The sequence below is a fragment of the Lissotriton vulgaris genome, chromosome 2_1, assembly GCF_964263255.1.
Source record: "Lissotriton vulgaris chromosome 2_1, aLisVul1.2, whole genome shotgun sequence".
NCBI lineage: Eukaryota > Metazoa > Chordata > Amphibia > Caudata > Salamandridae > Lissotriton > Lissotriton vulgaris.
The window spans coordinates 346735811-346761121 of record NC_141687.1 but is presented as its reverse complement, the minus strand read 5'-3'; the positions used below and the strand labels follow the sequence as shown (position 1 = coordinate 346761121).

Below are 25311 nucleotides of genomic sequence, written 5' to 3'. Positions count from 1 at the left end.
ATTCCATCACTCAGTGCAAGGTTTCTCTGATGATCACACAGGTCTCCACCGTGGAGTGACGTTCACAGCTCCCGGGAAGACCCTGGCCAATAGGAGTCCTGTTTATCTCCGGGCACGTTCACAAACACAGCAGGAAAAACCCCCGAGGCCTGGGAGTGGCCAGCCAGAGGGGCGTTGCCTATGACTGCCGCGAAGCCGAGGCACGTGTTCGTCCACAGAGGCGATGGAAGGCCTGGCAGGGGCACCAGGGAGCCTGTCACGTAGTCGGTGTCGAGGCAACGACAGTGCCGAACACTGCCGGCATGTGCAGAAATTGGAAGCTACACAGGCTTGGAAGAGATACCAGTCCTTCCCCGGGAACCTAACGTGAGATCTGTCACCGTATCTGCTGTGCTATCAAGGGAAGAGCAGGCGACGCCAAAAGCAATTATAACTTTCCGAGCGGCTCGCATCCCCGTCCCAGCGGCCATCACTGTCTGGAGCGCTGGGAAGGCTGCAGGCAACGACAAGCTGCTCACCAGTGATGTCAGCCTTATTCCATCTCTTCACAGGTCCAGACAGCGCCCAACCAGGGAGAGGCAGAAGGGAACACGAGGGAGGCAGAAGGGACCACGTGGGAGTCAGAAGGGACCTCAGACACATGGAAGAGTCAGAAGGGACCACAGACACACGGAAGAGTCAGAAGGGACCACGTGGGACTCAGAAGGGACCACAGACACACGGAAGAGTCAGAAAGGGCCACATGGGAGTCAAAAGGGACCACAGACACATGGAAGAGTCAGAAGGGACCACAGACACATGGAAGAGTCAGAAGGGACCACAGACACACGGAAGAGTCAGAAAGGGCCACATGGGAGTCAAAAGGGACCACAGACACACAGAAGACAGAAGGGACCACAGACACATGGAAGAGTCAGAAGGGACCATAGACACATGGAAGAGTCAGAAGGGACCACAGACACACGGAAGAGTCAGAAAGGGCCACATGGGAGTCAAAAGGGAACACAGACACACGGAAGAGTCAGAAGGGACCACAGACACATGGAAGAGTCAAAAGGGACCACAGACACAGGGAAGAGTCAGAAAGGGCCACATGGGAGTCAAAAGGGACCACAGACACACGGAAGAGTCAGAAGGGACCACGTGGGACTCAGAAGGGACCACAGACACAAGGAAGAGTCAGAAGGGACCTCAGACACACAGAAGAGTCAGAAGGGACCACAGACACACGGAAGAGTCAGAAGGGACCACGTGGGACTTAGAAGGGACCTCAGACACATGAAAGAGTCAGAAGGGACCACGGACACACGGAAGAGTCAGAAGGGACCACGGACACACGGAAGAGTCAGAAAGGGCCAAATGGGAGTCAAAAGGGACCACAGACACACGGAAGACTCAGAAGGGACCACAGACACATGGAAGAGTCAGAAAGGACCACAGACACATGGAAGAGTCAGAAAGGGCCACATGGGAGTCAGAAGGGCCACAGACACACGGAAGAGTCAGAAGGGACCACAGACACATGGAAGAGTCAGAAAGGACCACAGACTAACGGAAGAGTCAGAAGGGACCACGTGGAACTCAGAAGGGACCACAGACACACAGAAGAGTCAGAAGGGACCACGTGGGACTCAGAAGGGACCACAGACACAGGGAAGAGTCAGAAGGCACCTCAGACACACAGAAGAGTCAGAAGGGACCACGTGGGACTCAGAAGGGACCACAGACACACAGAAGAGTCAGAAGGGACCACATGGGACTCAGAAGGGACCACAGACACACAGAAGAGTCAGAAGGGACCACGTGGGACTCAGAAGGGACCACAGACACAGGGAAGAGTCAGAAGGGACCTCAGACACACGGAAGAGTCAGAAGGGACCACGTGGGACTTAAAAGGGACCACAAACACACAGAAGAGTCAGAAGGGACCTCAGAAACATGGAAAAGTCAGAAGGGACCACGGACACACGGAAGAGTCAGAAAGGGCCACATGGGAGTCGGAAGAAACCACAGACACACGGAAGAGTCAGAAGGGACCTCAGACACACGGAAGAGTTAGAAGGGACCTCGGACACATGGAAGAGTCAGAAGGGACCACGGACAAAAGGAAGACTCAGAAAGGGCCACATGGGAGTCGGAAGGGACCACAGACACACGGAAGAGTCAGAAGGGACCATGTGGGACTCAGAAGGGACCACAGACACACGGAAGAGTCAGAAGGGATCTCAGACACACGGAAGAGTCAGAAGGGACCGCGTGGGACTTAGAAGGGACCACAGACACACGGAAGCATCAGAAGGGACCTCAGACACATGGAAGAGTCAGAAGGGACCACGGACACACGGAAGAGTCAGAAAGGGCCACATGGGAGTCAGAAGGGACCACAGGCACACGGAAGAGTCAGAAGGGACCACGTGGGACTCAGAAGGGTCCACAGACACGCAGAAGAGTCAGAAGGGACCTCAGACACATGGAAGAGTCAGAAGGGACCACGTCGACTTAGAAGGGACCACAGACACACGGAAGAGTCAGAAGGGACCTCAAACACACGGAAGAGTCAGAAGGGACCTCAGACACACAGAAGAGTCAGAAGGGACCACGTGGGAGTCAGAAGGGACCAAAGACACACGGAAGAGTCAGAAGGGACCACAGACACACGGAAGAGTCAGAAGGGACCACAGACACACGGAAGAGTCAGAAGGGACCACAGACACACGGAAGAGTCAGAAGAGACCACAGACACACGAAAGAGTCAGAAGGGACCACAGGCACACGGATGAGTCAGAAAGGGCCACATGGAAGTCAGAAGGGACCACATGGGAGTCAGAAGGGACCACATGAGAGTCAGAAGGGACCACAGACACACCGAAGAGTCAGAAGGGACCACAGGCACATAGATGAGTCAGAAGGGACCACAGGCACATAGATGAGTCAGAAGGGACCACAGGCACATAGATGAGTCAGAAGGGACCACGTGGGACTCAGAAGGGACCACAGACACACGGAAGAGTCAGAAGGGACCGCAGACACACGGAAGAGTCAGAAGGGACCGCAGACACACGGAAGAGTCAGAAGGGACCACAGACACACGGAAGAGTTGGAAATGGCCACATGGGAGTCAAAAGGGACCACAGACACACCGAACAGTCAGAAGGGACCACAGACACATGGAAGAGTCAGAAAGGGCCACAGACACATGGAAGAGTCAGAAAGGGCCACATGAGAGTAAAAAGGGACCACAGACACACGGAAGAGTCAGAAGGGATCAGACACACGGAAGAGTCAGAAGGAACCACGTGGAACTCAGAAGGGACCACGTGGGACTCAGAAGGGACCACAGACACACGGAAGAGTCAGAAGGGACCTCAGACACACAGAAGAGTCAGAAGGGAACTCAGACACATGAAAGAGTCAGAAGGGAGCACGGACACACAGAAGAGTCAGAAGGGACCACAGACACACGGAAGAGTCAGAAAGGGCCACATGGGAGTCAAAAGGGACCACAGACACACGGAAGAGTCAGAAGGGACCACAGACACATGGAAGAGTCAGAAAGGACCACAGACACATGGAAGAGTCAGAAAGGGCCACATGGGAGTCAGAAGGGCCACAGACACACGGAAGAGTCAGAAGGGACCACAGACACATGGAAGAGTCAGAAAGGACCACAGACAAACGGAAGAGTCAGAAGGGACCACGTGGAACTCAGAGGGACCACAGGGAAGAGTCAGAAGGGACCTCAGACACACAGAAGAGTCAGAAGGGACCACGTAGGACTCATAAGGGACCACAGACACACAGAAGAGTCAGAAGGGACCACGTGGGACTCAGAAGGGACCACAGACACATGGAAGAGTCAGAAGGGACCACGGACACACGGAAGAGTCAGAAAGGGCCACATGGGAGTCGGAAGGGACCACAGACACACGGAAGAGTCAGAAGGGACCACGTGGGACTCAGAAGGGACCACAGACGCACAGAAGACTCAGAAGGGATCTCAGACACACGGAAGAGTCAGAAGGGACCTCAGACACATGGAAGAGCCAGAAGGGACCACGGACACACGGAAGAGTCAGAAAGGGCCACATGGGAGTCGGAAGGGACCACAGACACACGGAAGAGTCAGAAGGGACCTCAGACACATGGAAGAGTCAGAAGGGACCACGTCGACTTAGAAGGGACCAAAGACACAATGAAGAGTCAGAAGGGACCTCAGACACACAGAAGAGTCAGAAGGGACCTCAGACACACAGAAGAGTCAGAAGGGACCACGTGGGAGTCAGAAGGGACCACAGACACACAGAAGAGTCAGAAGGAACCACAGACACACGGAAGAGTCAGAAGGGACCACAGACACACGGAAGAGTCAGAAGGGACCATGTGGGACTTAGAAGGGACCACAGACACACGGAAGAGTCAGAAGGGACCACAGACACACAGAAGAGTCAGAAGGGACCTCAGACACATGGAAGAGTCAGAAGGGACCACGTGGGAGTCAGAAGGGACCAAATACACACAGAAGAGTCAGAAGGAACCACAGACACAGGGAAGAGTCAGAAGGGACCACAGACACACGGGAGAGTCAGAAGAGACCACAGACACACAGAAGAGTCAGAAGGGACCAGAGGCACACAGATGAGTCAGAGAGGGCCACATGGAGTGAGAAGGGACCACATGGGAGTGAGAAGGGACCACATGGGAGTGAGAAGGGACCACATGGGAGTCAAAAGGGACCACAGGCACACGGAAGAGTCAGAAGGGACCACAGACACACAAAAAAGTCAAGAGGGACCTTAGACACATATAAGAGTCAGAAAGGACAATGTGAGAGTCAGAAGGGACCTCAGACACATGGAAGAGTCAGAAGGGACCACAGGCACATAGATGAGTCAGAAGGGACCACATGGGAGTAAAAAGGGACCACAGACACACAGAGAGTCAGAAAGGGCCACATGGGAGTCAGAAGGGTCCACGCGGGAGTCGGAAGGGACCACAGACACACGGAAGAGTCAGTAGGGGCCACATGGGAGTCAGAAAGGGCCACATGGGAGTCAGAAGGGTCCACGTGGGAGTCAGAAGGGACCACAGACACACGGAAGAGTCCGAAGGGACCACAGACACACGGAAGAGTCAGAGGGGACCACAGACACACGGAAGAGTCAGAGGGGACCACAGACAAACGGAAGAGTCAGAAGGGACCACAGACAAACAGAAGAGTCAGAAGGGACCTCAGACACATGGAAATGTCAGAAGGGACCACAGAGAGTCAGAAAGGGCCACATGGGAGTCAGAAGGGTCCACGCGGGAGTCGGAAGGGACCACAGACACACGGAAGAGCCAGAAGGGGCCACATGGGAGTCAGAAGGGTCCACATGGGAGTCAGAAGGGACCAAATACACACAGAAGAGTCAGAAGGAACCACAGACACACGGAAGAGTCATAAGGGACCACAGACACACAGGAGAGTCAGAAGAGACCACAGACACACGGAAGAGTCAGAAGGGACCAGAGGCACACGGATGAGTCAGAGAGGGCCAGATGGGAGTCAGAAGGGACCACATGGGAGTGAGACGGGACCACATGGGAGTCAGAAGGGACCACAGGCACAAGGAAGAGTCAGAAGGGACCATAGACACACAAAAAAGTCAAGAGGGACCTTAGACACATATAAGAGTCAGAAAGGACAATGTGAGAGTCAGAAAGGACCACAGACACATGGAAGAGTCAGAAGGGACCACATGGGAGTAAGAAGGGACCACAGACACACAGAGAGTCAGAAAGGGCCACATGGGAGTCAGAAGGGTCCACGTGGGAGTCAGAAGGGACCACAGACACATGGAAGAGTCAGAAGGGACCACGTGGGAGTCAGAAGGGACCAAATACACACAGAAGAGTCAGAAGGAACCACAGACACAGGGAAGAGTCAGAAGGGACCACAGACACACGGGAGAGTCAGAAGAGACCACAGACACACGGAAGAGTCCGAAGGGACCACATGGGAGTAAGAAGGGACCACAGACACACAGAGAGTCAGAAAGGGCCACATGGGAGTCAGAAGGGTCCACGTGGGAGTCAGAAGGGTCCACGTGGGAGTCAGAAGGGACTACAGACACACGGAAGAGTCAGAAGGGGCCACATGGAAGTCAGAAGGGACCACAGACACACAGAAGAGTCAGAAGGGACCACATGGAAGTGAGAGGGGACCACAGACACACGGAGAGTCAGAAAGGGCCACATGGGAGTCAGAAGAGACCACGTGGGAGTCAGAAGGGACCACAGACACACGGAAGAGTCAGAAGGGAACACGTGGGAGTCAGAAGGGACCACAGACACACAGAAGAGTCAGAAGGGACCACAGGCATATGGATGAGTCAGAAGGGACAACATGGGAGTCAGAAGGGACCACAGACACACGGAAGAGTCAGAAAGGGCCACATGGGAGTCAGAAGGGACCACAGACACACGGAAAAGTCAAGAGGGACCTTAGACACATATAAGAGTCAGAAAGGACAATGTGCGAGTCAGAAGGGACCACAGACACATGGAAGAGTCAGAAGGGACCGCAGGCACATAGATGAGTCAGAAGGGACCACATGGGAGTAAGAAGGGACCACAGACACACAGAGTCAGAAAGGGCCACATGGGAGTCAGAAGGGTCCATGTGGGAGTCAGAAGGGACCACAGACACACGGAAGAGTCAGAAGGGGCCACATGGGAGTCAGAAGGGACCACAGACACACAGAAGAGTCAGAAGGGACCACATGGGAGTGAGAAGGAACCACAGACACACAGAGAGTCAGAAAGGGCCACGTGGGAGTCCGAAGGGACCACGTGGGAGTCATAAGGGACCACAGACACACGGAAGAGTCAGAAGGGACCACAGACACACAGAAGAGTCAGAAGGGACCACGGGCATATGGATGAGTCAGAAGGGTCCACGTGGGAGTCAGAAGGGACCACAGACACACAGAAGAGTCAGAAAGGGCCACATGGGAGTCAGAAGGGTCCACGTGGTAGTCAGAAGGGACCACAGACACACGGAAGAGTCCGAAGGGACCACAGACACACGGAAGAGTCAGAAGGGGCCACGTGGAAGTCAGAAGGGACCACAGACACAATGAAGAGTCAGAAGAGACCACAGACACATGGAAGAGTCAGAAAGGGCCACATGGGAGTCAGAATTGACCACAGACACACACAAGAGTCAGAAGGGACCATGTGGAAGTCAGAAGGGACCACAGATACGTGGAAGAGTCAAAAGGGACCACGTGGGAATCAGAAGGTAGCACAACATATGGGTGAGTAAGAAGAGACCAAGGACACATGGAACAGTTAGATGGGACCACATGGGAGAGTCAAAAGGGGCCACAGACACACAGAAGAGTCAGAAGGGACCTCAGACACACGGAAGAGTCAGAAGGGACCACGTGGGAGTCAGAAGGGACCAAATACACACAGAAGAGTCAGAAGGAACCACAGACACACGGAAGAGTCAGAAGGGACCACAGACACACAGGAGAGTCAGAAGAGACCACAGACACACGGACGAGTCAGAAGGGACCAGAGGCACACGGATGAGTCAGAGAGGGCCACATGGGAGTCAGAAGGGACCACATGGGAGTCAGAAGGGACCACGTGGGAGTCAGAAGGGACCACATGGGAGTCAGAAGGGACCACAGACACATAGAAGATCAGACGGGACCACAGACACATTGAAGAGTCGGGTGTTACCACATGGGAGAGTTAGATGGGTCCAGCACACATGGGAGAGTCAAAAGGGACCACATGGGTGAGTCAGTCAAATCCACAGACACATGGGTAAGTCAGAAGGGACCACATACACATGGGTGAGTCAGAAGGGACCCCAGACACATGGGTGAGTCAGAAGGGACCACAGACACATGGAAGAGTCAAATGATACCCCATGGGAGAGTCAGATGAGACGACAGGCACATGGGTGAGTCAGAAGGGACCACATAAACATGAGAAAGTTGGAAGGGACCACCAACACATGAGAGTCAGAATGGACCACAGACACGTAGTGAGTCAGAAGGGACCACGGACACATGGGTGAGCCAGAAAGGACTAAAATTCATGGGTGCATTAGAAGGGACCACAAATACATCGGTGAGTCAGAAGCCTCCATTGATACATGTTACACTCAGAAGGTGCCACAGACTGGAAGCATAAGATGGGCCCACAGAGACGGAAGAGACTACAGAGACTCAGGTGAGTCAGAAGGGACCACAGATGCACGAGAGAGGCAGAAGACACCACGGACACATGGGAGAGTCAGATGAGACCACAGATACAAGGGTGAGTCAGAAGGGACCACAGACACCAGAGTGAGTCAGAAGGGACCACAGACACATGGAAGAGTCGGATGATACCACATAGGAGAGTCAGACGAGATCACAAGCACATTGGTGAGTCAGAAGGGACCACAGAGACAGGTTAGTCAGAAGGGACAACAGAGACATGGGTGAGTCAGAAGGGACCACAGACGGATGAGAGAGGCAGAAGACACCACGGACACACGGGAGGGTCAGATGAGACCACAGATACATGGATGAGTCAGAAGGGACATCAGGCGTACAAGAGAGTCAGATGAGAACAGAGACACATAGGAAAGTCAGAAAGGACCAGAAACACATGGGTGAGTCAGATGGGACTACGGACCTTTGTCGTGAAAGGTGGTTTCAAGGTGGCTGGACGCAGCAGGTGTAAGGTCCCGGCTCCAAAGAAATTGGTACTGCTTGACACCACTAACTACTGAAGTTGCATAGGAACTAATATAACATCCTTTATATTCCATTTAATTTCTAATCTGTTCACATAACAAACAACTCAATTAAAACTCCATCTCCACTTGAATCAAATGCTCTTCAAATTAGTCTCTGGGGCCGGGAGATCACTCTGATACTGACAAACCTCCATGAACTTTCAGTGCAGTTCAGGGTCAAGTTTAAAACCTGTTTAAATTACAATTCTGAGACACCTTCTACACCAGGGACAGAGCCATCTTAAAAGATTTATGGTGCATCTTCAGTGATCATGTTGGGTTTGGAGAGTTACTTGTGATTCAAAAACCTCAAGAAGTAGACCCAGCATTGGAAAAAGAGAAGAGCAGGAAATAGAGAAAGAAGTAGAGACGATAACCCGGCCTGCAGACCATGTGCTGTTGGTTCATGTATGTCTTAAGGTGCTGTGGATCAGGCAGCAGGGATTAAGCCTTTGCACACATATTGTCTCAAGTGCATTAAGGCGGAGCAGAGTGGCTAACCAAAATCGTAAGGACTTTAGAGATGCTTGAAGATTTCGGTCCTCAGCATGTGCACACCCCAATTAAAATGTTCAAACATTGGAATAACATACAGCAAGACCATTTACAAGGTATTCTGTGTGGCAGCTCTAGGATAACCTAAATCAGCGGCTTAAAGAGTGATGGCTCCACAACAAAAGGGGGTCAAATATGTTTAGATCCAAACTAAGCTCTATGACAAAAGCAGATAATCAGGATTTAAATACATTCTCTGGTGGGACCTTAGTCCACAAGAACAATTAACCCAATTATGGATTTACTGGTATCTTTGAGTCATTAAACTCCACTTTAATGTCCATTGCCACTGGGATGGATTGTCTTTGTGGCAATCTACGCACTAGACACAGTTCTCTGGCTTCTGTTTTAAGACCATCAATAAGATCACAAGAGGCGCAGTGCTACACTAGGAACTAAACCCATGAATGTGAATGTGGATCGGTGTTCTGCGAGCTGCATCACTCTATGCTATCCGAATGCAACCTGGCTCAGCCCAACCTGGAGACATCAACCAAGCTAGATGCGGAATAAAAACCCCTCTGCTTTAAAAGCTGTGCTCTTGCAATAAATGAAATGCACCAAAGAACACACATATGACTTAACCTACGCAAGTAAGTACACTTTCATACGAGGATGCTCACAAAAAGCGCAATGGGCCCTTGCCATTAACCTGAGCACCACAGGCCTGATGGAGCATCAGTCCATGTCAGGTACATATGGTGGTGGCTGGGACAGAAATATAAACAGGTTTCTTTCACAGTGGTCCAGGGCTAACCCCACCTCAATGGCGTTTTGTTTAGTTATGGCTCCTCCGTCAGCGCTGTCCCAGTGATGACCATCTCAGATTCTGCCTGCTTGACCAGGACAACCCATCTTCTGCTCCTCTGGTGGCCTGCTCATGACAATAGATGAATGTCATAGATAGCATCACGTGGGGTACAGAGAGGCCACTGTTCACGCCGGAGGAACCTTTAAACAGCCAGTCTGCTTCGGATTAGCAGTGAGGTGGCACTATGCTCTTATCTCAGCGCAGGCGAAGGATCAATCAGTCTGTGCCAGGCTTCAGGTCTGAGTGAGCTGCATTTATCTCATGTGTCAGGGTAGAGACACAGCCAATTACATCTCGTCACAGGTAGCAACCTCTTGTCAGGTGGGCTTGAAGGTCATGAGAAGACAGAGGATATATGGACCTCGGTGCCACCAGCATATCCTCAGAGAGGAAATTCAAATTCGCAGAGAGTTTTTTGGTGCGCTGAGACAGTCACAAGGTGCAGACAAACTCAGTGAGCAGCAAGGCAACAGACACACGTGACTTTTCACCCAATAAGGAAGGAGGTAGACTCCTGGAGCGTAGACACGCCCCGCTCTGGGTTTTCTGTCTCTGCTACCACCTGGCCGAAGGATCTACCACAAGAAGAAAAAACTATGTCGACAAAAGGGTGTGCCCAGTCACAGATTTCTCAGTATTTTTTTTAAGTTCTATGAAACGAAAAGCTGTTTTGAAACAATTACAGATGCAGAGTATAAATGAAAAACGTTTAGGAGAAAAGATGAGAAACGTATATTACTTTTGTGTTATATCAGCTAGCACATGTTCTTGCCCTGTAGGCGTCAGATCAGGAAGAAGGCTTTTGCAGAACCTGCCTTTACGTGTTTGTCACACATATACCATTTAGCACGCTGAGCAATCTTACCGGTCTACAGAGTTGTACTTTATTCCTGTATCCAGAATCTTAGCAGTGGTCTAGTGTTAATGAACAGGAAAGTGAAGATTACCTAACTGCTAAGTTTACCCGCTTCGCATCAAGGTAGGTAGAAAAACACTACTTCCTGTCTGCAAGTATTGACAACAAAATGTAATAGATGCTTCGAACATAAAGATTGTGCCTTTTTCCATTTTAGCTGTTGCCGGCTGCTATCTTTTACATAACAAATACAACCGGACTACAAACGGGCACAAAATGGGCAAACAAAAAACCTGCTACTCTATATCCAATTCCAATTCCATATCTATTTCACAACACAGTGATAATATGGTGCAAAAACACCACCCTACTCGTCCTAGTACAGTGGTGAACTGAATTCGCTGGCTCCTTCTGCAGCCACGTTTTGCTAGCTGGATATGAACGTGGCTAGCACTACCCCGTTGTGTTTCTACCTGGTCTCTGCATTACTGGGACCCGTAGGCAGTTTTATATGCTCTGGCACTGGTCTTGTCCAGTTACAAATGTGTTAAGGTCAAGCCCCCCTGTATGTTAAAAACTGCCTAGCACTTTACATTCCGAATCGGGGGCTCCGGTCCTTCAGGCTTGTTTCCAAAGGGGGTAGAGCCTTTTCCATCACCATCACCCCTTTGTGGAAAAAATTACCAGAGACATTGCGCAAAGAGCGGGCACTTCTTCCTTTTAGGAAGAAGTTAACAACGGATCTTTGCCAAGAAACCTGGGGTTCTTGTTAACACCCGCCCAATTTGCTCCTGTAGGCTAGTCTCCCCTTCTGATAGCGCTTAGAGACCTGTTGGTGATAATTGCGCTCTATAAATGACAATACAAATACAAATACTAATGAAGAAGATGTTTACCATTAGGCTTCCAAACACTAAAATGATTTACATGTTTTAATGTTCGCAATCTGTGCCATTAATTACAAACCTTTGAAGCCTTCCCTTCATTTAGTTGTACATTCATTAACATAACTAACAACAACCCATATTTAATAATATAAATATTATTAATAATTGTTCAGAACACACTAATATATATTCTACTGTGTCAGAATGTGCAAGTAGGGAGATGTGTCCGTCATAAAGCAGAGTGCCAACCACATTGACTGTAATTTCCCTTGACACAGAATATGATCCAATGTGCTGGTATATTCCAATAATGAAATAGACACTTCATTTCACATATGCACAAACACGGAGTACCAGTGAGCCTGGCTCCAAAGCAGCCACAAGTTGGCTCCTCACCTGGATGGAGGCTGAGGCTACCTGCCCCGTCTGATCGAAGTCCAGTGAGATGATCTGTGAGAAGCGGGTAGCATTGCCGTTCATTGTTGTGCTGCTGTTACCGAAAGCCTCCAAGATGGTGTACACCGCCTGCCACTTCTCCGCTGCAAGAAACGTAAGAATGACAACAAATCACAAACAGCCAGTAAGGGCACAAAGCAGAAGAGATTTACCCTAACTCTGCAATGATCCACAACATTGATTTCTTATAATAGGATACAAAAAAATCGACTCTAGTGATACTTTGAGCTCAAAATCACAAAAATACAAAAAAATCTATACAGAAACAATTAACATTGTTAATTTTCAGTAAAGCAAAATGTTAACTACAACATCAGTGGTGAAGCAGTCCAATGCCAACCACTGAGCAACTCTAGTATTTACCAAATGTACTTCATTTGCTATTGTTCATTACGTTTTGAGGACACACAAACGCTTGCTCATCAAGTAGAAGCATACTTACGGGTAAATCAGAATCAAACGAATACACAGTAAAACGTACTCAAGGTAACTCGAAGAGGAACTGTGTGTCTTACGTTCAGCCCATTATATGTTCACGCATTAGGGATTGGACAGTGGGAGGTGTTGCACACAAAAGTGCATACCTTAAAAAAGAAGGCTCTATCATTTTACAATCGGGGTGGTGGTCACGCTAGGAGGGCGTGCAGCAGTACCCGTAAACCCTAAAGCGAATTAGCTGCCTTACCAAGAATCCATAAAGAGGAGAAGGAATAACAATGAGCCAAGGTATTAGGCAGCACTTATTGCGGCATACATTGACATAGAACACTGCCACTACAAACACATGTTGCTCATGTTGCACATGTTGATGAATGAGCTCATTTCAACAACCGTGGAAGGCTCAGTTGGACTCCTGAGATGCAAAGTTCTGACCAAATTGCACATAGATTACTGTAGAGTGACAGTCAGTTCCCTTGTATGTCATACTGGCTCTTGGCTTCTTGAACTTCTTTGGGTCGCTGATGCATTGCCATCCTGACATCTCCCTTTCGATGCCTTATTTTAGTTCTCCACCCCTTTTGGCATCCGTGAAGGACGGAGACCACTACCCAATATTCTTTATTCCGGCTGCATGCTTCACAGTTACCTTCTTCATATACCCTCTGACAGACCACTTATTTTTCCAACCAGTCCTCTTTCCTGGCTCACTTACCTATGCTTTCCTCACTGACAGCCTCCTTTTATGACTTTCATGCCATGTGCTTTCTTCTGTGACCCCCCCCCCCAACATGTTTCTGAACTCTATGAGATCCTCATCCCCCTCACAACTGACGGGGAGTCCCTCCGCTGTCAACCTACACTTTGTTGATTGTCTGACACTTTGTCATAAGCTGGCCCACTGCCACATGGCCCACCTGCCAGTCCCTTGGGACAGGGAAAACTCCAGGTGCTGAAATTTACTAGGCAAAGAGGGCCTCAAAAAAATTGGTGAGATCAATAAGATTATAGGGCTTTATCTGAAGGGAGTCAGGAGTTGTAAGCCTAGCACCCACGTAGCTAATTTATTTGGAAAGATGGGGGAATTTTGTAGTAAAAACATGTGCCACTAATCAGGGAAAGACACAGAGGCCTTCTAACAACTTACCTGAAAAGATCTTGCCGGTGCTACCAGCCACTGTGGCCAGGTACTGGATCAAGTGCTGGCAGCTAGTGGTCTTGCCGCTGCCACTACTTCCTAGCAGGACAATGGACTGGTCTTGGCGAGTCATCAGCATGTTGCGGTAAGCAGCCTGGGCCACGGCATAGATGTGAGGTGAGGTGTCCTCTCTGCGGCCCCCTTTAAACATTTGCATCACCTATAGAAAAGATAGGGTAGAGACTTAAGGGGAGAAAGGAAGCAACTGTGCACACGGTGGGTTCATCATCATATTGTCTGAAGGTAGTGCCAGTCTGGGAATCACTATACCATTACAATATGAGGACACGAGGAAATACCTTGCAAAACAATACATGCAAAAAAGAACCATACTCTTGCAAACTGAATTTCCAAAAACAGGAAACTTCAATTCCCTTTGTAAAAATATGTGTCAGAACCCCCTTCAGATGGCTATGGGAGCAAGCAGAAGCTACTGGGCCCAACATTGGGGTTTGACGCCTTTTATTCTTGGTGTCCTGAGCGACTGGGCCAAGTACCCTTTCCGTTCAGCACTTGACTCTTAGTGGTAGCACGGATTGAGCAGTCCAAAGCTTCTCGGTGATGGTGGTGGTGGGGGAGGGAGGGCAGGTAGATACAGAGGGGGGTGGGGGGTGAAAACAGGCTCACAACTCAAAGTACGTTCCGTGGTAGGAATAAATGATTGTTCTGTAAAATATTTTCTTTTATGACAAAAGAAGTATTTTATATACAAATTTAAAGTGAAATATGGTATACACAAACAATACACTTAGCCCCTTGAGGAGTAGGGTCTAGTGTTCAATAGGTAGTCCCACTTCCCTCTCACTAGCAGTAGTGGCGATTCCCCCTTTTCTATAGGAGAGATTCAGGTTAGGTCACAGTGGTAGTCTGAGTCTGTGGAGTACCACTCCCACTCTGATAAAAGTCAAATGTTTTCCAGCGCCTGAAGCGCTATGTAGCTGAACACGTTCTCCTGGGTCCTTCTGGCCTTGCAATCAGACTTACCCACTACTGCGAGGATGGTGCAGAAGGAAACTCCATGCAGAGCGCCAGTAGCAGCTGTTGGGAAATAGCAGGCGCAACTCAGCTGGGTGTCCATGGCGCTTCCTCCTGTGAGACAGTAACTTTCTCTAATTCTTCCCACAGGTTGGGGGTACTTTGCACTATTTCCAGTCCTCAGTAGAGGCTCGGGCCCGCGTGGGGCCCCACGGCAGCTTCTACTTATGACAGTTTAAACTCTGCAACGGTCAGTGTCCTTTCCGGTGGCCCCACCTTGCACACGGGGTCACCGACTTTCCTCCACATACAGTTGCCATCCCTATTGGCACTGCAATAATCTTCAGGCGGACCCACCTGGCATACTAGGTCACCAACTTTCCTCCACCCACAAGCCACAGCCTGATTGACACCTCAATAATCTTCACAGCGGACTCACCTGGCATACAGAGTTGCTGACTTTCCTCTGCACACCGGCAACGCCCAAACAGTGATGAAGACCATGGCTAACTTCACAGTGGCCCCCTCTGGCATACGGGGTCACAAACTTGAACCTACACACAGGAGACGACCCGATCAGTGCACCTGCTGTATCCTCACACCTTGGTATACAGCTATCGACTCATCAGGATTCCCCACTGGACATCACTTCTTTGAGCGCTCTCCTCTACATCACAGAGAACACTGGTCTTGACAAGCAGACTTCAAGGACAGGGTGCACTGGTCTGATCCAAGGGCAGGTGGTCTTGGATGTCCCATTGGTGATGCCTCTTCCAGCTGGAAGATTATCAGGCCTAAGTCTCCATCCCTGGTCACAGGTAGAAGGCTTTTTTTATGTATTCTTTTTATTGATTACAGGTTTAATGTGTGAAAGGAATATGCTACTTACCAGTATGCATCTGTTCTTGGCATAGAGGGCTGCAGAGTGGTACATTATGAATAGATCGCCATCTGGTGTTGGGCTCGGATGATTGCACTTTGTTTTTCTCTTGGAGAGTCTTTTGTAGCTTGGTGACTCCTCCTTTGGTTGGTAGTGCGCATGGGCATCGGCTCCATCCTTAGATTGTTTTGCCATAGTAGGGTTAGATGGAGTAGTATGATAGAATACAGATAGAAATGCCCATGTAAGTGTATCTAAATAAGATATTGTTGGAACAGACACAGGTTTCCCGGGAGGCTGGGAGGGCATGTACCACTCTGCAGCCCTCTATGCCAAGAACAGATGCATACTGGTAAGTAGCATATTCTGTTCGAGGCATATGGGCTGCAGATGGTACATTATGAATAGACTATAAAGCAGTTCTCTCCCTAGCGGTGGTCGCCCGTGTCTGTTGCAACTGTCTGAAATAAAGTCTTTAATACAGCTTGTCCCACTCTAGCTTGTTGTGTTGTGTGCACATCTACACAATAGTGCTTTGTGAAGGTGTGCGGTGTAACCCAGGTAGCTGCTTTGCATATGTCATCTAGTGGAATGTTTCCCAAAAATGCCATAGATGCTCCTAGTTTACGTGTAGAGTGAGCTCTAGGAGGAACAGTTAATGTCCTCTTTGCTTTTAAGTAGCATATTTGAATACATTTTACAATTCATTTGGCAATGCCCGCTTTAGAGATGGGATTGCCCTTATGTGTAGGAGAAAACGCAACAAATAGCTGTTTTGTCTTTCTGAAAGTTTGTGTTCTTTCTATATAATACAATATTGCCCTTCTGACATCCAATGTATGTAGGGCCCTTTCCGCTACCGTCTGTGGTTTTGGAAAGAAGACCGGTAGTTCCACTGACTGATTGATGTGGAATGCAGAAATTACTTTTGGTAAGAATTTTGGGTTTGTTCTAAGAACCACTTTGTTTTGGTGTAACTGCATGAATGGTTCTTGAATCGTAAAAGCTTGTAACTCACTTACTCTTCTGAGTGACGTGATAACTATGAGGAAGGCCACCTTCCATGTGAGGAATTGTATCTCACACCTATGCATAGGTTCAAATGGTGGTCCCATTAGTCTGGTAAGTACTATGTTGAGATTCCAGACTGGGGAAGGTGGCCGCCTTGGTGGAATGACTCTTTTGAGTCCCTCCATGAAAGCTTTAATTGCTGGTACTTTAAACAGGGAAAGATGTTGCCTGTTTTGTAGGTACGCCGCTATAGCTGCGAGATGAACCCTGATAGAGGTATATGCTAAGTTACATTGCTGCAAGTGTAGTAAATAGCAACTGATTTGATTAGTGGATGCGTCCAGAGGGTTGATGTGATTACTGTTACAGTGTACAGCAAACATCTTCCATTTTGCTGCATAGCATGCTCTGGTGGTAGGACGTCTTGCTTGTTTAATGATTTCCATACATTCTGGTGGTAAATCTAAGTATCCAAACTCTATGACCTCAGGAGCCAGATCGCTAGGTTCAATTGTTTGGGATCTGGGTGCATTATTTCTCCATGGTTCTGTGTAAGGTGCATGGGTAATAATCTTAGCTTTTGATGTGGCACCTGAGAGAGTTGTAGTAGCGTGGTGAACCACGGCTGTCTTGCCCACATGGGTGCCACTAGTATCATTGTCATTGAATGCTGTTGCAGTTTCCGAACCACTAACTGAATTAGTGGGAGAGGGGGAAAAGCGTAAGCAAATCTGTTGGACCAATTTATCCATAGTGCATTGCCCTGGGACCGGTGGTGTGGGTACCTGGATGCGAAGTTTTGGCATTTTGCGTTCTGATGATTGGCAAACAGATCTATCTCTGGTTGCCCCCATCTTTGGAAGAATGGCTGCAGTATCTGGTCGTGCAGCTCCCATTCGTGTACTTGTTCTGACTCTCTGCTTAGGATGTCTGCTATCTGATTTTGAACTCCTGGTAGGTGTTCTGCTAACAGATAGATCTTTTGAGGAATGGCCCATCTCCAAATGTCCTGTGCTAGTTTGGATAGTTGGAGAGAGTGTGTCCCCCCCTGTTTTTGAATATAATACATTGCAGTCATGGTGTCTGTTCTGATCAGGACTGCCTTGTTGGTTATTTGCATTTGGAAAGCTTTTAGTGCTAGAAATACTGCTAATAGTTCCAAGTAGTTGATGTGCAGTTTCTTTTGCTGCACACTCCACTTCCCCTGCACTGTGTATTTGTCCATATGCGCTCCCCATCCGGAGAGCGATGCGTCCGCTGTCAGTATCACTTGTGGAATCGGTTCTAGGAACGACCGTCCCTTGGAAATGTTTGTTGTGTTCCACCACTTCAGAGAGCGATGCGTACGGTCGTCTACCAACACCAGATCTGTAATCTGACCTTGAGCTTGATTCCACTGTGTCACTAGACACTCCTGTAGTGGACGCATTTGTAGTCTGGCATATGGTATTAGCAGTATGCAGGAGGACATCATGCCTAACAGCTGCATAAACACTCGTGCTGGTAGTGAGTGTTGTGGTTGAAATCTTTGTATTAACTTGACCATTGTCTGTATCCTGATTGGATTGGGGTATGCTATGGCTCTTTCTGTGTCTATAGTAGCCCCTAGGTATTGTTGAATTTTGTTTGGTTGCAGGTGTGATTTTTTGTAGTTCACCGTAAACCCTAGGTGGTGCAGCAATTGAATGGTCTTCTGTGTGTTGTGAAGGCATTCTTCTTGTGACTTGGCCTTTATTAACCAATCGTCCAAGTAAGGGAAGACATGTATTTGTTGTCTTCTTAGGTGTGCTGCCACCACAGCTAGGCATTTTGTGAACACTCTTGGTGCCGTTGTGACCCCGAACGGAAGGACTTTGAATTGATAATGTTGTCCTTCCACTACAAACCTTAGGTATTTCCTGTGGGCTTTGTGAATTGGGATATGAAAGTAAGCGTCTTTTAGATCCAGTGTAGAAAGAAAGTCCCCTTTCTTCAGTAAAGGAAGTAACTGTTGGAGCGTGACCATGTGGAAATGTTCCGAATTTATGTATGCATTGAGAGGTCTTAGGTCTAAGATTGGTCTTAGAGACCCGTCTTTTTGGGGATTAGGAAGTATAGAGAGTATACTCCTGTCCCTTGTTGATGTTTTGGAACCTTCTCTATGGCATGCTTTTGTAGCAGTGATAGTACTTCTTCTTTTAACAATGTCAGATGATCTTGACTCATTGGACGCTGTTTGGGGGGGATGTTTGGTGGGGTAGCTGTGAGTTCTAGGCAATAACCATGTTGGATAATTTGTCTCACCCACTTGTCTGATGTGATGTTTTCCCAGACAGGTAGGAACTGTGATAGACGTCCCCGACCGGTGTTATGTGGTCTGGGGGAAGTTGTATTAAGTCACTGTTTTGGGGTTGGGGAGTTGCGGTTGTTATTATTTCCGCGGCCTCTACCCTTTTTGTTGTTACCTCTGTAACTACCTCTTGAATTACCTTTGGGTGACGTAGGTGTAAAAGAGGTGGATTGCTGATTTGTTCCTGTATTTTTTGAGCCTCCTCTATAGGTGGATCTACGAAAGGAACCCCTTTGTGTTGGCTGTTGTAATGCTCCCATTGACTTAGCCGTTTCTGTATCCTTCATCTTTTCTAAGGTCTCATCTGTGCTTGAGCCAAAAAGTGTTTTCTGATCAAAGGGTTGGTTCAATAAGGATGTTTGTACTTCTTGTTTGAGCCCTGAGACTCTAAGCCATGCATGTCTCCTTAACATGACACTGGTGTTGATGGATTTTGCTGCAGTGTCTGCCGCGTCTAGGGCGCACTTAATGGAAGTGTTAGTTATTATCTTTCCTTCCTGTATTAGCTGATCTGCTCTCTTCTGATGTTCTTTGGGGAGATGTGTGATGAGTTTTTCTAACTCATCATAATGTGCCCTGTCATAACGTGCAAGTAGCGCTTGTGTATTGGCTATACGCCAGCTATTTGCCGCTTGTGATGCTACTCTTTTGCCTGATGCATCTATTAATTTTGACTCTTTATCGGGTGGAGGGGCCCCTCCTGTAGATAATGAGTTCGCTCTCTTGCGAGCGTTTGACACTACAAGCGAGTCCAGAGGTACCTGTCCTTTGATAAATATTGGATCCTTTGGAGCCGCCTTATATTTTTGATCAATTCTTGGGTTTAACACCCTAGCCCTCACTGGGTCTTTGAATATTTCTGCTGTGTGACTGAGAAGACCCTTCAGCATAGGTAGAGTACCTGATGTTCTTTGTGCAGTAGGTAGTGTCTCTAATAGGAAATCCTCTACCTGAGGTTCTGTATGTAGATCTACCTTATGGTATTTTGCTGCCCTATTAATGAGCTGTACAAACCCTGTGTTATCATCAGGTGGTGAAGGCTTTGAGGGATATAACTCTGGATCGTTGTCATCATCTGACCCTGCGTCATAATTTTCCCATGGGTCATCCTCATCTGGGATAGTGTCATCATCCCCTTGAGGTTCTCCCTCCCCTGTGTCACTGTCTACATCTGACTGAGGTGTAGATGGTCTTGGTGTAGAAGGTGGAGGAATATTTGGCATAGTGTGAGGAATAGGAGAAGAGGGTGTGACTTTAGGTCGAGGAGAAGTAGGAGGAGTTGTATTTGTCCCCAGTGCTCTCTTTTTAGAAGGAAGAGGTTTGTCTTCTAACTGTTCATTCTTCCTCTTCTTCGTCACTACTTTGCCAGTTTGTGGATCTATAAACAAAATCTTTTGTTTGGGATCTGTTTGCTGCTCCTGTGTTGGTACCGAAGCCTTTGGTTCCGAAAGGTGCCTTTGTTTTCGATCGTCAATGTTCGGTGTTTTCGGGAACCGAGTGTTTGCTCGATTCCGATTTTTTCAGTGTCGAGTGAGTCTTCGACGTCGAATCATGTTTTTGTTTCGACATGGAGTGTTTCGATGCCGAGCTTTCCCTTGCATGAAGCTTCGGCGTCGAAGTCGATGTCGACCGCTTCTCGGATCCGACATGGTGGGAGACCGAGAGTTTCGGTTTCAGTTTCGGTTTCGTTGCCAGGCCCGAAGGCAGGGCGTCGGAAACTTTTTTCTGCGGTTTGACCGGGCTCGAAGGCGGGGTCGTTACCATACGGGGTCGGTTTTTTGGTAAGGGGTCGTCGTCACTCACGGTTTGTTGCACGTCGAGTTCTTCGACATCCGACTCGTCCCCTTCCGACCCCGACTGATCTTCATGATCTTCTTCTTCATCGAGGTGCTGGTCTTCGAACAGCTCCGGGATCGCCTCCGACTGCATTCTGGAAACCTTGTGTCTTCGAGCTCGACGGTTTCTAATCGTCGACTTGGAGGAGAATGCTGCACAGGCTTCGCAGTCCCTGGATTCGTGTTCAGGCGATAGGCAGAGGTTGCACACCTCATGTAGGTCCTTGTGTGGGAACTTAGCACCACACGTTGGACATTTTTTAAATGGAGTCCTTTCCATGGACTCCGGGCTTGATCATGTCGAGAAAGGCCTCCTGTTCGTCGACGTAGATCAAAGTTTTTCTTCGATGTTGGAGTCGAAAGGCGTCGGAATGGAAATGAAATCGCGTTCGATAACAATACCGTCGAATTGGAAAGGGAATACGCGCCGATAAGTCACTTCTTTCCGAAGTCGATCTGGAGCGTCTCAATCCTCATCCGAACCCGATGGCGGAAAAAAACAATCTAAGGATGGAGCCGATGCCCATGCGCACTACCAACCAAAGGAGGAGTCACCAAGCTACAAAAGACTTTCCAAGAGAAAAACAAAGTGCAATCATCCGACCCCAACACCAGATGGCGATCTATTCATAATGCACCATCTGCAGCCCATATGCCTCGAACATATGGTTACAGAATAGCGGATTGTTATACAATTATGCTTCCTATTACTTGTTGACTCTTCCGTTATAGCTATACAGTTATTACAGTGATATTGAGATAAGTTGGTTGACATGGTCCCACCCCCTCTTAAATCAACTAGTGTCTGTTGCCGACTCATCTGGAGGTGGAGTGCAGATGTTCCCTCTATATTTATTCCAAGGTCCCCACACTCGTTCCCACTTTTTGGGGCACCCTCGATGTGTATATGTCACCCTCTCTGCCACCATATCTCCATCCATATCACCACTCCATTCTCGGTACGTGTTCCCCAGTTTTTGGTGCTGTTGTGCTTGGCGGACATCATACCCAGCGTTGCCTGGTCCTGAGCTGCATGGTTGAGGTCTGTTGACTCTTAGATGTTTAAGAGACATCTCTTGGTGGCGTGATGGTAACTCAGCTAACTTGTGTAATTGTGTGCATAATTCTTTCCCAGTATGTTGCTATTACCAGGCAGTCTCACAGTGTGTGATAGAAGGTACCGACCGCCCCATACTTTCTCAAGCAGAGTTGGCTATCAGTCCTCCCTATCTTTTGCAGGGTTACTCTTGTGTAGTAGATGCGGTGGAGTATCTTCAACTGTACTAATCTTTAATTTATAGGTAGAAGTCTTGCTGAATTTTAGGAACCTCGAGCTCCCCTTCTTGTACTCCATTTCTAGACATCAAATGTGATTTAGGGTCTCAGTATGAAGTCTGTGTTGGTGTCTACTTCCTTTTGAATGGGCCCACTCCTCTGCCTTGCCCTTCCTCTAGAAAGCAGCCTGTCACAGCAGAAGTGACTCCAAATCCGATAGCCCCACAAAACAGGCCATGGGAGTGACTCTAGGTTCCCCCTGGTTGTCAGCCACACTGACACATGCATCAAAAAGTTATCTTTGAACACTCTTTATAATTCTCTTATCAGCCCCATATCCTTCCCGAGATGTGCCCAGGCCCCTTTTCAGTGACCTCTTTCTGAATCAAAGAGCACCCTTTCAAATGTCCTACTGAGCCTGTCTCTCTCTTCCTCCAGTGTGTCCCGCCCAGCTCACAGAAATCCAGCAGCAACCCACAAAGCTAATTCATGGAACCTCCTCATGCTCCTCTAGTCAGCCCTGGGTCTACCAAAATGGAACACAGAATCCTCCTTGTATTGTACCATTCACAGGCACACAACTTACATGCACTGCACTGCACAGTGCTGCATATTATCTTAATGGAGGATGAGGCTGAGTTAAGCATACAGCAGGGGAAATTTACATGAATGAGCCTGTAGGCCTCTCTTCTATGACACAGGAAAAAAGGCCTGTTCACTTCTACTGATCACTACACCGTATGTTGCCACCTCCTCGTTTGTGCTACTTCACTCCTGGGAACGGAAGTAGCTTTTCGCCACTATGAGGGTAGCATTTTGGGCGCCTCTACCCGTCCAACAAGAACGCAACCTGTCACACAGGCCTGTATCATGGTGTGCATGCATGATCCATGTTCGCTCAATACAAGAAAAATAAGCCCCAAGGATTCATACATTGTTGCAGATGGGGCTCTCGGGGCAGGGGTGTATGTCTGTCACCAGGCAAGGGACTTTTCTGTTCCAACTATATTCATATCCGAAGTGTTAAATTAGTTTTTTGAAAAAGTGCAACAACACTACGTTTTGTTAGAAGTTAACTGCTGGTGTTGCCTTATGTCAGGTTTGGGTCTTATTTCTACTTAATGCCCCTTTTTCCACCGCTCTACACTTCTATCTCTTTACCTTACTACTGCAGGTTCTTTATCATCCCCTCTTTGCCCCTTTGTCACTGTTTCCTTTTTCCCTTTCATATCTTTCTTTCACTTGCTCTGGTACAAAGTCTGATGATGAGACATAAGTTCTAGTCCCTAAATAGGAGTGCTGGTGGTGCCCACCATTTGCAACCATCAACAGAAGTTAAGCACTGCCACCACCTGCATGAAGCACTCAACAAGTAATTCATTTCAAAAGTCCTTTTGAAACCCAGTTCACATGGAATAGGAAGCTAGAATAACTGTGACAAGGAAAATGTGACCTATCATTAACATTTACACAATGTACTACTTTGTGTGGTGACCACACATCAACACCAGTGAAAGGTGAGCTTTAGCTTGAAGTGCTATACATATCTCATAGTCTTCAGCGGGGACCAGATTCACAGGAAGAAGCGGAGCGCAAAAGACCATTTCACTCAGGGAGGGCGCCTGTCCAAGAATGCTACTATGGTGATAATGGAGCTCTTCCACTTCTGATGAAGGCAAAACTCTTGCCTGGGAAGTGTGTGCTTGGTCGGGTGGTCGGGCGTGGGCAAGTAAAACCAAACTGTAGACAAGGAGGAGGTGCTCAGGGGTGGCTCCTCCTTGTAAGCGGTGGAGCGTCACCCCACAAAACTCAGAGCTGAAAAATAAAACGGTAATGAAGTTTATTTAATGCAGTTTTATTTTTCAGCATCCAACCCGTCCTGAACTAAGTATCGGGAGGGGGCGGGGCTAGCGCTGCCGAGTGATAGGAGCAGGGAGCTGTGCACTTTAAAATGCGCATTTTAAAGTTCTCTAACCTAGCTGTCTTAGACCGCTGCGTTAGAGAAAGTGCAGGCCTATAGGGCTCTTAAGAGCACTGGGATAGCCTGCTCTATCCAATCCTGATGCTGGTTTCATGCTGTTCAAGGATTGCCAGGATTGGGTAGTGCAGTTTCCTGCATTCGGAGCTTCCTGGAAGACACCTGAGGGAGGAGGACATCAAGCTGCAAAGCTAAGTAAATGTATTCCCCCCCCTGCCTACCGCCCTACATACAAGCCAGCCGCCACTGGTGCTACTTCATATTTCTGTTTCTAAAAGCTCAGATTCTTCTCAAAATGCACAGCACATGTTTTTGCCAATTACCGAACCGGGGTTACATGTTAGAACAAGTGTCCATGTGATTACCATTTACGCCACCACCCATGTTTAACAATATTCAAGACAGCCCCTTCACCAACAGTGCCACCGAGATGCCCATCTGTGACCATGAACACCTTAGTCGGGTGTGCCCAGCGTGCAGAAATGTACCTGGGTTTCTTTTGAGTGGAAATGCCTGTGGGCGAGAGACTTCTTGGAGCCGGAGGGAGAAGGCGCCTAGTTAGAGAAACAGGTAAACTGCCTTTAAAACCCTTCCCATGGCAGCCACAGCCCACGCATCCGCATCACCAGCACCTCTCTCGGGGTGCTAAAGAGGAACGTGGGTCACAAACTAATTGACTGGCCCTGCACCTTCGGGTGCAAGCGCAGTGAGGGGCCATCAGTCGTGAGACTGTATACCGGACGTGCGTCTCCGGGGAGTAAGTAATCAGTAGTGCACGTGGCTACCAAAACCTTTTCCATCCCAGAAGCACTCGCGCTTTCCATCGTAGGTCTGCCCCATCTTTTATCCGCACAGCAGCACACACAACATGCAAACCATGTCATAACTAGTCTGTTCAAAACAAACCACACACATTCATGAGGATAGATTTTACACAAGTACACATCGATTTTCTCAGTTAGTTTTAGGCTAACAACAGTAGTACAGTTCCTGTCGCGTCATAAACCAGCGCCACACACCTGCTCTTTTACAACTACATGTGCGC

The 25311-nt window shown here is 48.5% G+C and overlaps 1 protein-coding gene across 22 annotated transcripts in view; it reads right to left on the bottom strand.

Annotated features, from left to right (window-relative positions):
- Positions 1-25311, bottom strand: part of MYO18A (myosin XVIIIA) — a 778205-nt gene that overhangs the window by 426291 nt on the left and 326603 nt on the right. For all 22 annotated transcript variants that reach the window (XM_086955115.1, XM_086955123.1, XM_086955114.1 and 19 more), the window contains 2 exons: positions 13933-14143; positions 12288-12430 (listed from right to left, as the gene is read on the bottom strand). In XM_086955115.1, the coding sequence (XP_086811241.1) occupies positions 12288-12430; positions 13933-14143 (354 nt within the window). The remainder of the gene's footprint in view (positions 1-12287; positions 12431-13932; positions 14144-25311) is intronic.